The sequence below is a fragment of the Platalea leucorodia genome (assembly GCF_965183815.1).
Source record: "Platalea leucorodia genome assembly, chromosome: 11".
Lineage (NCBI taxonomy): Eukaryota > Metazoa > Chordata > Aves > Pelecaniformes > Threskiornithidae > Platalea > Platalea leucorodia.
Window position 1 is genome coordinate 19507731 of NC_138833.1, and position 11459 is coordinate 19519189.

The 11459-nt window shown below is 46.3% G+C and overlaps 1 protein-coding gene across 4 annotated transcripts in view; it reads left to right on the forward strand.

Annotated features, from left to right (window-relative positions):
- GRIA1 (glutamate ionotropic receptor AMPA type subunit 1) overlaps positions 1-9026 on the forward strand; it is a gene marked incomplete at both ends in the record, with an annotated part of 127130 nt that extends 118104 nt beyond the window's left edge. For all 4 annotated transcript variants that reach the window (XM_082323758.1, XM_082323757.1, XM_082323759.1 and 1 more), the window contains 2 exons: positions 6344-6478; positions 8838-9026. In XM_082323758.1, the coding sequence (XP_082179884.1) occupies positions 6344-6478; positions 8838-9026 (324 nt within the window). The remainder of the gene's footprint in view (positions 1-6343; positions 6479-8837) is intronic.
- Positions 9027-11459: the final 2433 nt, after the last annotated feature.

Below are 11459 nucleotides of genomic sequence, written 5' to 3' on the forward strand. Positions count from 1 at the left end.
ATGCCACAGCTTCCACAATACCTTCACCACAAGCCTGCATGCATCAGTGCTAGAGAAACCCCATAGCTGATAAAATGCCCATAAGGAAATGGATGTGAAATCAGTTTAGTTTAAAACAAAATCCCTACGATACTGTACTTTATCACTACTGTGGTGGGGAAAAAAAGAAGTAGTAGATGTAGTGCTTCATTCCACACAATAGGATAACCAATAGGGACAGAAACAGAAGGTTTGGGGCACATGGGTTTATGTGGATCGTATGACCTCAATATTGATCACATGTTATTTACATGTGCTTGAAAAACTCGATCACACACATGTGAATCACATGTGAATAAATGAGATTGGATCCTAAAGTCATGAGAGCTGCTTGAAACTCCATGTGTGAAATCAGTAGGCACAAGCCTTAAAACCATGTAGGCTTTTAATGGGAGTGGAAGATCGCAGCGAAGAGTCTCAGCTGTTACAGGAAAGGGTCGCACCTCTGTTCCTTGCTCAGCGTCCCCACCATGTCTGCAACAGCAGTGCAATATGAAACAACAGTAAGAGGAAACAACAGTAAGAGAAAACAACTTTAATATTACCAGACACACTCTCCCACCTACAGAAAGACCGAGCAATTGCATTGCTCACTTGTTCTCATGAATGCAGCCAGGCAAACATACCTACCTATTGCCCACCTGGTTTTAATCCATTTTTGCTTCTTGGGCTCTTTTGCACCTACTGCAAACAAGCCGAGCTGCCCAGCTGCTGCATGAGCAGTTTCTCCCCCTTTCCCCACGGTGCCCTCGGTGCCAGGGATGAGGCAGGCCAGGCAGGGCTGAGCAGCAGGCACAGCTTCCCCCATCCTGCCCATGGTGGGCACAAAACCCACCTGTGCTTTGGGGGCTGAAGCCGGACCACACACCTCCCCTCTAACAGCCAAGCTTCAGAGCAAAGCTTGGGAGACTGGAGGCCATTCCATATCTTTCCTCCCACAGGCGTATCAAAACCTTCCCCTTTCTGTCTATTGTCAAGCTTAGCTTAGTTTGCAGTTAGTGGACTTTCAGAAGGATAAATGAATGCTAATGAAGAGGGATGAGGGGCTAGCTGGATGTAAGGTTTGTATGCAAGGTTTCTAGCCAGAGCCAAGTAAAACCTCTGGTGTTTCCCAGGCTTATGTTCATTGGCCCCAGATGATGCTGCATGCCTGTAGCCGACTTCTGTGCATCCTGTTTTTATTCTGACTGTTTACCTATCTATTGCCCACCTAGTTTTTATCCAGAGAAATCCCTATAAAGAAACAGTAGATACATTAGTGGATCTGAACTAAAACTCCAGCAGCAAATATTCCTGCTTTGCTGAATATTTGGATATGTTATGCTACCCCAGGAGGTGCTGGACAACTGCGCTCAGGGGCTGTTGATCCTGGACCACCAAAGCCCCAGCTGCATTGCCATGCTGTGGGAAATCCCAGGCAGTGTCCTGCACTGGGCAGCAATGTTCCTGCTGCTCTTGTCCCCACAGTAAACCCGTGGCAGCCACCCCTTCCCACAAGCTCGAGGTTTCTCCCTGCACATGCACCTCCAGAACTTCACGTAGCTAGAAACCATCCACCAGTTCCTGGTCCTGTCTCCCAGCCTTCCTGCACTCCCCCTCTACTTGCCACAGCAGAAATAAGCCCAGAAGAGAGACAGACACTCTGTAACTAGGCGGTTCCCTAGAAGGACCCCATCTTATGAACAAGCATGGGATAATCACCTTTTTTTGCAGGCTATGAAATATGATGTGGGCTTGAAAGGGATGCCTTGGGTTGTTGGAGGGTAATGACAAGGTGGACACTAAATGTCAGGCCAGATGGATGTGATTCTCCTCTTCCCTGGGGCTTTTGCAAGGCGATGGGCAAAAGGAGGATTTTTTCAGGACCAGTATGTCAAGGTGCAACCTGCTTGCAGGGGCAGCCAGGTCACTTCATGCAATTAAAGGACCTTCATCAAAGCCACAGAGATCTCCCAGTCCTCTTTTCCAGTTGCAAGAACTGCGCTTTTGTTTAAAAAAACAATAAAAAATAGGGAACAAATCCTGCTACCGCCTTGCCCTGCCTTTGCAGGGAATTGGCTGGTTCCCAAATCAAGGGTGTCTTTTCATGCTGGGCAGCCTCATCCCCACAGCCAGCCATCCATGTGCTCCTACCCATCCCCTGGCAGACTCACAGCAGTGCTCAGAGTCAACAGCCAGCAGTATGTCCTTCATTGCTGAGCCTCAGGCCTTGCCCCAATAAAGTTGGACCAGCGTTTGGTGTAAAAGCTCAACTTCTGGAGCTACCACCTGCTCTAAGGACAGTTCATCTTCTATGGAGACCGCAACAACTCAAGGTGCCATCGAGGTGCTGTCAACAGGCTCTGGTCATGCAGGGTAAAAGAAAGGACCAGCCCTGTTGGGAAACCAGGCAAATTTGGCCCTAATGCCTTTCAGCCAAGGAGGATAAATAATGACACAGAGGATGATGGACATGGTGCCACGTTCGAGAGGAACAGACGGGAAGGTGCCTGGTTGCTGCAGCAACAAGGCCGGGCATTCGGAAAGATGCGTTTTTCTTTCTCTTTTCACCTGCCAATCTTCCCCCCACGTCAGCGCTCTGCCGCTGCGGGAGACGAGCGGTGACATTTACACTCCCACTAACAAGCTGGTTCGGTGATGGGCAGCTCTGCAGGAGAGCATCTGGTGTCACAGAGCCCGAGCAGAGAGGAAGGGAGGGTCCTCTCAAGCAGTTAGCATAATTTGGGACTTATTATTATTATTATGAGCATTATCAGGGCAGGAGCGTGCACAGAAACAGCAGGCAAAGCCTCAGTGGGGCATGCAGCATTTCCTACGCTTCGTGTGGGTCTGGTCCTGCAGCTGATGGGAGCAACAAGATGCCAATCTAACCCGGAGAACGTCTCTGCATGTCCTGCTGGGAAAAGGAAAGAAACAAAAAGGAAAAGGAGAGGATGAGCAAGAAGTCAAGTGACAACACAGGAGCAATATCACTTCTCAGCTTGGCTCATGATAGCAGGCTGTGTCATTAGGCGTGCTCCCGCAGTTCGGTGCTCCTCAGTGCCCTCCTGAAGCTGCCCGTGCCAAAGGCTCCTTGGGAGAAACCTTGTTATGGTGGCAGAGGTGAAACTCAGGCTGCTCTCTCCCTCCCGTCAGGTTTGCCCACCGCTGAGCCTCACTGTGCTTTCCTTTGCCTTCTGGATAAGGCAACTTTCAGTTCACTCAAATTGTCCCAATAATAACAGTAATAGTAGTAATAACAGTAATAATAGTAATAATAATAATAATAATAATAATAATAATAATGCTACTTCAAAGTAAATGCAAGAAAAATACAACAGCTCTGAAATTAATTGTATGAAATAGCGGGGCAGGAAACTGCTTTGGGTTAGCTCCTCTCTCTTACTGGTCGATTTGCTGCTGGCATCAGGAGGAAAGTGGAAATTAAGAACCAACAGCCTTTCCTGGCTGCCAGACCGCTCTGCCATTGCAGCCGGCTGAGAAGGTGCCCTGTTGGACCATGACCCCCAAACTGGGGGTGGAAATACAAGAATGTTGTGGCCAATAAAACTTGAAATTTATGTCTTCCCGTGCCCAGCAAAGCCAAGGAAGCCGGGTTTCCTAAGGATCTATGGCTGCAAGTCAAAGACCCATGTGGAGTCTCTGATGCCTAGTATGGATTGCACTGATACATTTATTTGAGTGAGAGCATTAATAGGTTTTCTCTTCTCTGCAGTGTCATTCTTTTTCACAAAGCTTGGAGGTTCCAAGCCTGTCAAATCAAGGTGAAAGTATGGGCTGAAAATTATTAGTAAGACACAGACAAATAGGCTGCTCCACCTCCTTGCCTGTCCCCATCCTTCTCCCTAAGCGCAGAGCATGTCCTAATCAGCCACTTTTCATTAAGGAACCAGGCTAAAAGATTAGGATGTCAGGGAGGGCAGCCCACTTCTAGTGTCTTTGTCCCTCCCTGAAGCTGGTGCAGCCCCTTCAAACTGAATTTGAAGAGGCAAAGTACCTGATGTGTTGTAACCCAGTATTCTCAGAGTAATTGCTCTGCTTTTCTAAATTGTCACTAAAAAACTCCCTACGTTTTTCAGCTGGTGCTTAAAAGTATACCCAGTAATCTGTAGAGAAGAGAAGACTGAACAAACATAGTCAAGCCTGGGGGAAAAAATGCATGAAGGCAGATTATAAAAGACCAGATAAATAATCCTTCAACTATGGAAACTGCAGAAGTTAAGAGGATATTTGCAGAAATCTCTCATTACAGAGAGAGCGCACAGGAGGCATCAGCAAGATTACAAACTGACCAGTGTATGAAGGTTATACAAGGGAAAAACCAAACCTGTCCACCAGCAGCGACCATCACGTCTGCAGCGGTGCAATGCACGCGGTGACAGCAGCCCATGTCTTGGCAGCGATGTCAATCAGCGAAGCATGGAAAATGAAATCACTTGTGGAGTTTTTTTCCAGTGACCGGAACTCTGCAGGCGTTGCCCCTAACCAAACCTCAGCGTCTTTCAGCACAGAGTTCAGGCTGGAAAGTTGCTCCTCGTGGCACTGGAGCCTGTGGCAAGAGCTCCAGCTGGGCAGAAGTTTGTAGCTCACTTGGGCAGTGGGGCCAGATGAAGGAGCAATAGAAAAAAAAATTTTTTTTTAGTATTCTTGACTGGAACCCTCTTTTCTTCCTATTAAAAAAAAAAAAAAAAAGTTAAGTTCTCTTCTGTAACAGGAGAGTTCTTTGAATTTTGAAAATTTAAAGGTTTTCATGCTTTGTGCATTAACTTTTTTGCCATCAAACCCTAATACTGCAAAAGACAGAATCCTTTTGCAAAACATACTTGCCTGAAAGACAGTGCCGGTGCCCAGCAGACTGCTCTTGAATCAAAACCTTCCGTGCTCCTGTTGGTGTTTGGTTTTGGACCCTTTCGACATCGCTCCAATATAGTTTTCTGCTTCCTGAATCCTTGCCCATCCTGAAAAGCGTGGGTTGCTTATCGTAAAACCTGCCAAGCAAAGCAAGTGAATCAACTGTCCTACAAGGGCAAGGAACAAGCTGTGCCACCCACCAGTCCACGTGTCCATGGAGTAGCAGGGAACACCAAGAACCGTGCAGAGGCCTCGTTCCCAACTGCAGACACTTCTACAGGCATAAATATTATTTTTTAACTATGTGGCTGCATCTCAAATGATCCATATGCAATTTTCCTCCCACGTCCAGGGAGCGGGGCTGTCAATGCTGGTCAGACCCTGGTCGCTCCAACAGATTTGCACTGTCCTGTTGTGCTTGCCCTGGGGATTCTGTACCAGCAAATAGGTATTGAGTCGATACTGCAAAGCAGAGACAAGCACGGAGCAGGGGACCTCTGTCTGCACTATAGAGAAAGCGTGTCCTAGAAACAGGAGCCTCGTACACGGAGCTAAGCCAAGCTTTTGGGTCCTGCTGCTGCCCAGATTATCCCAACACTCCAACTCCACCTGGTCAGCATGGAGGAGAAGGTTCTGAGCGCTGCACTGAGTGACATCAGGGTTAGATGTGCGGACTCAGTTTCCCTGGCAGTGAAATGAGTCTTTCTGAGACTCACCTCTTCCCCAGAGAGCCGTGACGATTCATTAAGCAATTGTAAAATCAGAATGTAACTGCTGACTGTGAGTTGCGGTCCATTAGCAGCCCTATTTATTGCCAAGCAAATAATTAGCTTAGACATGCATCAACGGGTCTTGATTGCATATGAAATAACTGCCTTATTACACAGAAATCAAATGAGTTTCTGAGGACAGCTCAGGTGTCACCTCAACCTTGGTATTGAAGAGGAAAACAAAAAAAAAAAAAGAAAAAAACCCAGCCATTTCGATGTGTTGCTCAGCAACAGAATTTGCGGGGGAAACAATCTAGGAATGAAGGAAAGAGCATTTCCAAGAGAATGGGTTATTTCAGGCGAGGCATCAGGGACAAGCAAATGTCACAGAGGCAGAGAACTTTTTTTTTTTCTTCTTTAATCAATAATTTAAACTAGGCATTTTGGGTAAAATAAGCATTTAAGTTAGCTGATTGAAAAACGGAGATCCCAAACCTTTACAAAGAGTCACATTGCTGAAGAAATGTTTATTTGTTTATGTGAGGGAAACATTAGATTTACTAGACACCAAATTAAAAATTGAAAATGCTCTTAGAAATGTCACCTGTTCATTTAAAGAGGGAGATGATGTAATGCCAACATTGCTATATTGTGCAGCATCCTTTCCGGAGCAATCTCATATTAATTTTGTTGTTCTCCTTCCCACATGCCCTCCCCTCCCTCCCTTCTCCTTTCTCTTCTAGGACAAGACGAGTGCGCTGAGTCTCAGCAATGTGGCGGGGGTTTTCTATATCCTCATCGGTGGGCTCGGACTAGCCATGCTGGTTGCCTTAATCGAGTTTTGTTACAAGTCCAGAAGTGAATCAAAGCGGATGAAGGTGGCACCCCATTCCCCAGCCTTTCACACCTTCTCTCTGATCCTACCCCAGCTCCAAAGCTGCCTTCAGAGACGGATGCAGCCCAGCCACGGGTGGAAAACCAAGACATAGGGATAACAAAGTGACCGTGTCACTCAACTTGCTAGAAAGGAATAGGAGCATCAGAGGAAGATAAAAGAGGGTCAAGTGGGCCATAGTGGGGAGCTGATGCAGGATCAGACATGTGGCATAATGCTAGATCAAAATCCAGATATAGAGCAAAATCATAGCACAAATGGTAACAGAAACACATTGCCATTCCTTAAAATTAAAGAAAGCAAACTATGGCAATGCGTATGCAGCATGAATGAAGTGTGCTGGGGTTGGTGTGATACAGCCGTTACTGCAATAAAAAAAAATCCCCAAACCCAAGCAGTTAACAGCAAGATAAAACTGGGGTAGTGTGGTAATGAATCAGAACCTGTTGTTCCCTTTGCTGGCACCGTGCTGGCACCATTTGCAGGTTGGCAACAGGGATACATGCTCAGAGCATTGTTGCCCTGGAACGGATAATGTGGGTCTCCAAATTCAGAATTATGGGTCCTCTTAGAGAGAAATTGGCCTCTAATGTCTCCTGTAATTTTTTTTCCTCCACCCTGTCATGGTCTTGCAGAAGCATACTTCCTATGGCCCAGGAGATTTGTTTCAGCCCTAAATTCTGGTGTGCCTAAATTCCAGAGTGTCATGTCAAGACTGGATTAGATTTGAGAGCCTTGGGGATACACATTTAATGCAGCATCTGTGGAACAAGTGCATCTTGACTCAGATGACTAGCAGAGGCGATCCCTTATACAGATATCACTCTGTACAAGGGTGCAGCAGGATCTGTGCTGTAAGAGTAACATATCCCTTTTTTTCCTCATCTTGACCTCTCCCATGAGCATGGAAGTTGGTATATGAAGTATGCAGTGAGTTTCATGAAATTTAGAGAGATTTTCACTTCCTTGAGCACTGAAACTTACCCAGAATCAAAAGGGAAATAAGCAATTGTTTCTTTGGTTTTTATGTCACCATTTCACAACATGCTTAATGTTTTATCAGCAATAATAACATTCCTAATTCACTGAAAATGTGCAATAGTTCTTTTCCCATTGAGGTTCAGAAAATTCTACAGGCAATGAGAGGTACATTGAGCACAGGGGTAAGATAATGCGAGCAATTAATGACCCTGAATATACAAAAATTAAATTATAATTGCTCTCTACACTGTAAAGCTAGGTATGTCACAAATATGCTGCGAAAGACTGTGAGAATGCAATAGCTCCACAGTTTTAGTCTTAAGGAGATTCTGCCCTGGTATTGGCTTCCTTGTGTTGCTAGAAATGACCCACTAGTTCTCATCAGTGTTAGCTTGCAGTGCTCTTGTCATGCTAAAACCAGCCGCTATGGGAAGGAATTGTTGCTTTTTTCCAACCTAAACGATTCTATGTTCTAAGCTTGTCCCTTTGGCTGGCTCCCACCGTCAGTGGCCACCCCACAGGGCCATTCAGTGGAGCCCAGGCAAGTGCCCAGAAAGATGGGTCAGACCCTGCTCTAAACCCAACCTCTGCTCAGCAAGCCCTTACAGACCCCCTGGGCGAGCTGCAGATCCCACCAGCGCAGGAGGCTGCTCTGTGCCTGGCAAGGCTCTAAGTTGACTGTTTCTGAATAGCTGTTCCAGATTTATCTGTTCTGGAAAATTCTTCACCTGGATATTCCAGTCCAGAAAGGCTGATTGTGCCCTTAGAGATACCTTAAACGCAAGGAAACCACATGAACTTCGTCTCTTAGTTTAATTGTTCTAAACAGGTGGTTTCCTTAGGTCTCTGAAACCAGACATTTTGGATGGTATCTGGAACAGGAAGATGAGATTTGGGTTCCTGAATTAGGTTTGCATTTCCTGGTTACCTCAGTCATCGCTGTAGACAAAAACATAGGCACATGCTCAAGTTCTCACATGAGGAGAGTTAAACATATGCTTGCAGTGAGTCAGAGTCCACCATATATAACAGTACTGGAGTAGTAAAAGCATATCTATGGGGGAAGTGTGTATAATACCTCTGCTCAGATCCAGGATGACTGTTCTTATGTTGTAGAGTTTGAATAGTTTTTGCATATGGCACGTATGCTTTATACCCCAAAATACTGCTGAAACATTTAATTTTGAATGTAGAAGAGGTGCGAACTAACAGAGCAGATGCAGTAGGGACATGCAGAAAGTGAGAGTCTGAATGGAGACAAGGAGGGAGAGAACAGTGACAGAAAGACAACCCTGGTTTATATTGTAATTTCTTGAACATTGCTAAGGACAGGGGGAGACGCCCCCGTCCTTCCTAAAAAGGGTTTTTGTTTAATCCCACAGCAATCAATCAATGAAGCCATACGGACATCAACCCTTCCCAGGCCGGCTGCAGCAGGAGGCAGTGGAGAAAATGGACGTGTGGTCAGCCACGATTTCCCCAAATCCATGCAGACGATCCCGTGCATGAGCCACAGCACCGGCATGTCCCTGGGAGCTACGGGATTATAATTGGCCTTTTGACCCATTGCCTGGGTGAGAGCAGGGGCAGCCCAACTCCACCCCCTCCAGAGCCAAAAACAAACCCAACACCAACAAGACAAATGACGATGACAGAAGGGACAATTGGATGGATCTTCTCAAGGAAATCAAATCTATTTCCCTTTTTATTTGCAAACAGATCCACCGGCAGGAGAACAGAAACGGGTCTGTACTGCAATAAGGAGAGCGTAATGGGATTTAACAGACTCATGAACCGTCCCTGATCAAAGAACCACTGGAACACTAATGAGGACTATGCCATTTTGTTTTAACTTGGTTGTTAATAAGTCTTAGTGTGTGCAATATATATATTTTTTCTTACTAATTCCTGTGGTGTCAGGGTAACATCAGCCCTTTCCCCCTTCCCTGCTCAGTCCTTCAATCTGGTTTAGTTTGGGATGCAAACCATAATGTCTGAGCTACTAACAGTAAAAAAGAAAATCCGATAAATGGCAAGTTGAACTCCCTGCAGGGCGTCAGCTTTGACCCCTTTTGTCCGTCGTGATTCTGCCTTCTGTTGTCCTGTTGTGAACTTGGGCTGTGGAGTTATTGCAACAAGGCAGACAGAGCCGCGAACGGCTCTCCCTGCAACAGGAAGGACTTGATGCGAGAAAGAACCTGAACAAAAACATGAGGCTGTTTTACAGGGGCAAAGTCATGAGTGAGTTTGGAAACCCCAGGTAACCTGAGGACAAAGTGATAATTCTTCCAGAGATGATGAGTGGCGGTTCAAGAGAAGAATCGTGTGCCTGGAGTGGAGAGTGTCATGCTTGGCAGACTAGAGCAGATGGTTGGTCTAAGATCATGGTCGGCTGCTGTTTATGGAAGAGAGAAAGTAAATGCCGCATTCCCCTCACATGCGACTCTCCTGCCTAGGTTATTGGGGGCTAATAAGCAATTGCGAACCATTTCTTCATTGCTTAGCTTCTATGTGTGCTCCCTTTCTGGTGGTCACATAAGGGAACCACCTTGAGCCGGGAATAGACCATCTCAAGACATCCAGTTCTAGATGGCTGCCTATTAACCAGTAAAACATGCTAGAAGTCATGGGGCTGCAATGGGAATATCCCTGCCTTTTTGCTCTGAAATCCTTTTTTGGCCATTTTTTCTAATTAAGAGGGACATTTTGTAGATAGTTGGCCAGAATGGCTTCCTGGAAGGAACTGCTGAAGCAAACCAAGGAGGAGACCCTACAAGAGCTTCATTCAAGCATCCGTGACATTCGACAGTGTCAGGGCTGGTCAAACTCAGCCTTCCCATCAAGTTGTGGCCTGTCTGGGTACAAAGCCAAAAGTAGCAGATTCCCACTTATGTATCCTTAGGGAGGGGGAAGCATCCACAAGCCAGAAGAGCAGGTTGCTGACCCCAAACTCAGTATTGCAGAAACCCGCTCTGCCAGACAAGCAGCTGGGAGTCCAGCCACAGATGTGGAGATCAAAGGGACAAGGATGGTTTTCCAGAACTGCGCAAAAGGTTCATTCTGTGGATCACTGGCATGGACAGACAAATGCTTCCCACCCTGGTGGGCCTGAGACACCTCCCCAGAACTGAAGGATTCCCAGGGGAGCATCTGGAAAGAGAGATCTGTGGGGCAGAGACCACAGTGAACCCACTTAGCCTTGTCCCATCTCACAGGTCCATCACTGATGACAAATAAAGTTCAAAGCTTCTCACAGGACCCAGCAAATATCTGTCTGGGGACTGAGCTGCTATTGGAGTGTTCTGAGCTGCTTTTTCTCTTTTTTTTTCTTTCTTTTTTTTTTTTCTTCTGCAACATAGCAAGAGATGAGCAGGAAAAGAAGAGAGGCAGGCGAAGAGAAAGTGATGCAGGCAAATGACTGGCACAGATCTATGAGAAGGATCTGTCTATGCAGCTGTCCATAAGTACAGCTGGAAGCTGCCTGAATACCAGTTTCCATTAGTGTACGAATGTGCAGAGCAATACGTTTACCACCTTTAACACCAGCCTGGTCTGAAGTATCTGTTCCGTTTACCCGCTTGTCATGCAACACTTTGGAGACCAGCAAGTCGGAGTCAAGGTCCTAAGCTTGGACACTGCATGTCTTGTGCCAATATGTTTTCCTCTCTCCACCACTGGAAACCCTTGTGATCTTCATCTCTAATCACTGAACATGAACTCTGTTATCAGCCACTCCAAACACCTCTTCAGGTCACTTTGTGTTGGTTACCATTATTTTTAATCTGCTTTTCTTAATTTTAACTTCATTTCTGTGTAAGTGCTAGCACGGTGGAGGCATCCCACAAGCTAGCCTGTTTCCATGCCCAGAGCCCTCGGATGTATCTCCTGACCCAGCTCTTGCCGCATCCCAGACCTTGCCACAGCAGTGCACTGCCGGGCACTGCGGTGGGAGCAGGCTGCCAAGACCCATCAGTGCCCCGTTC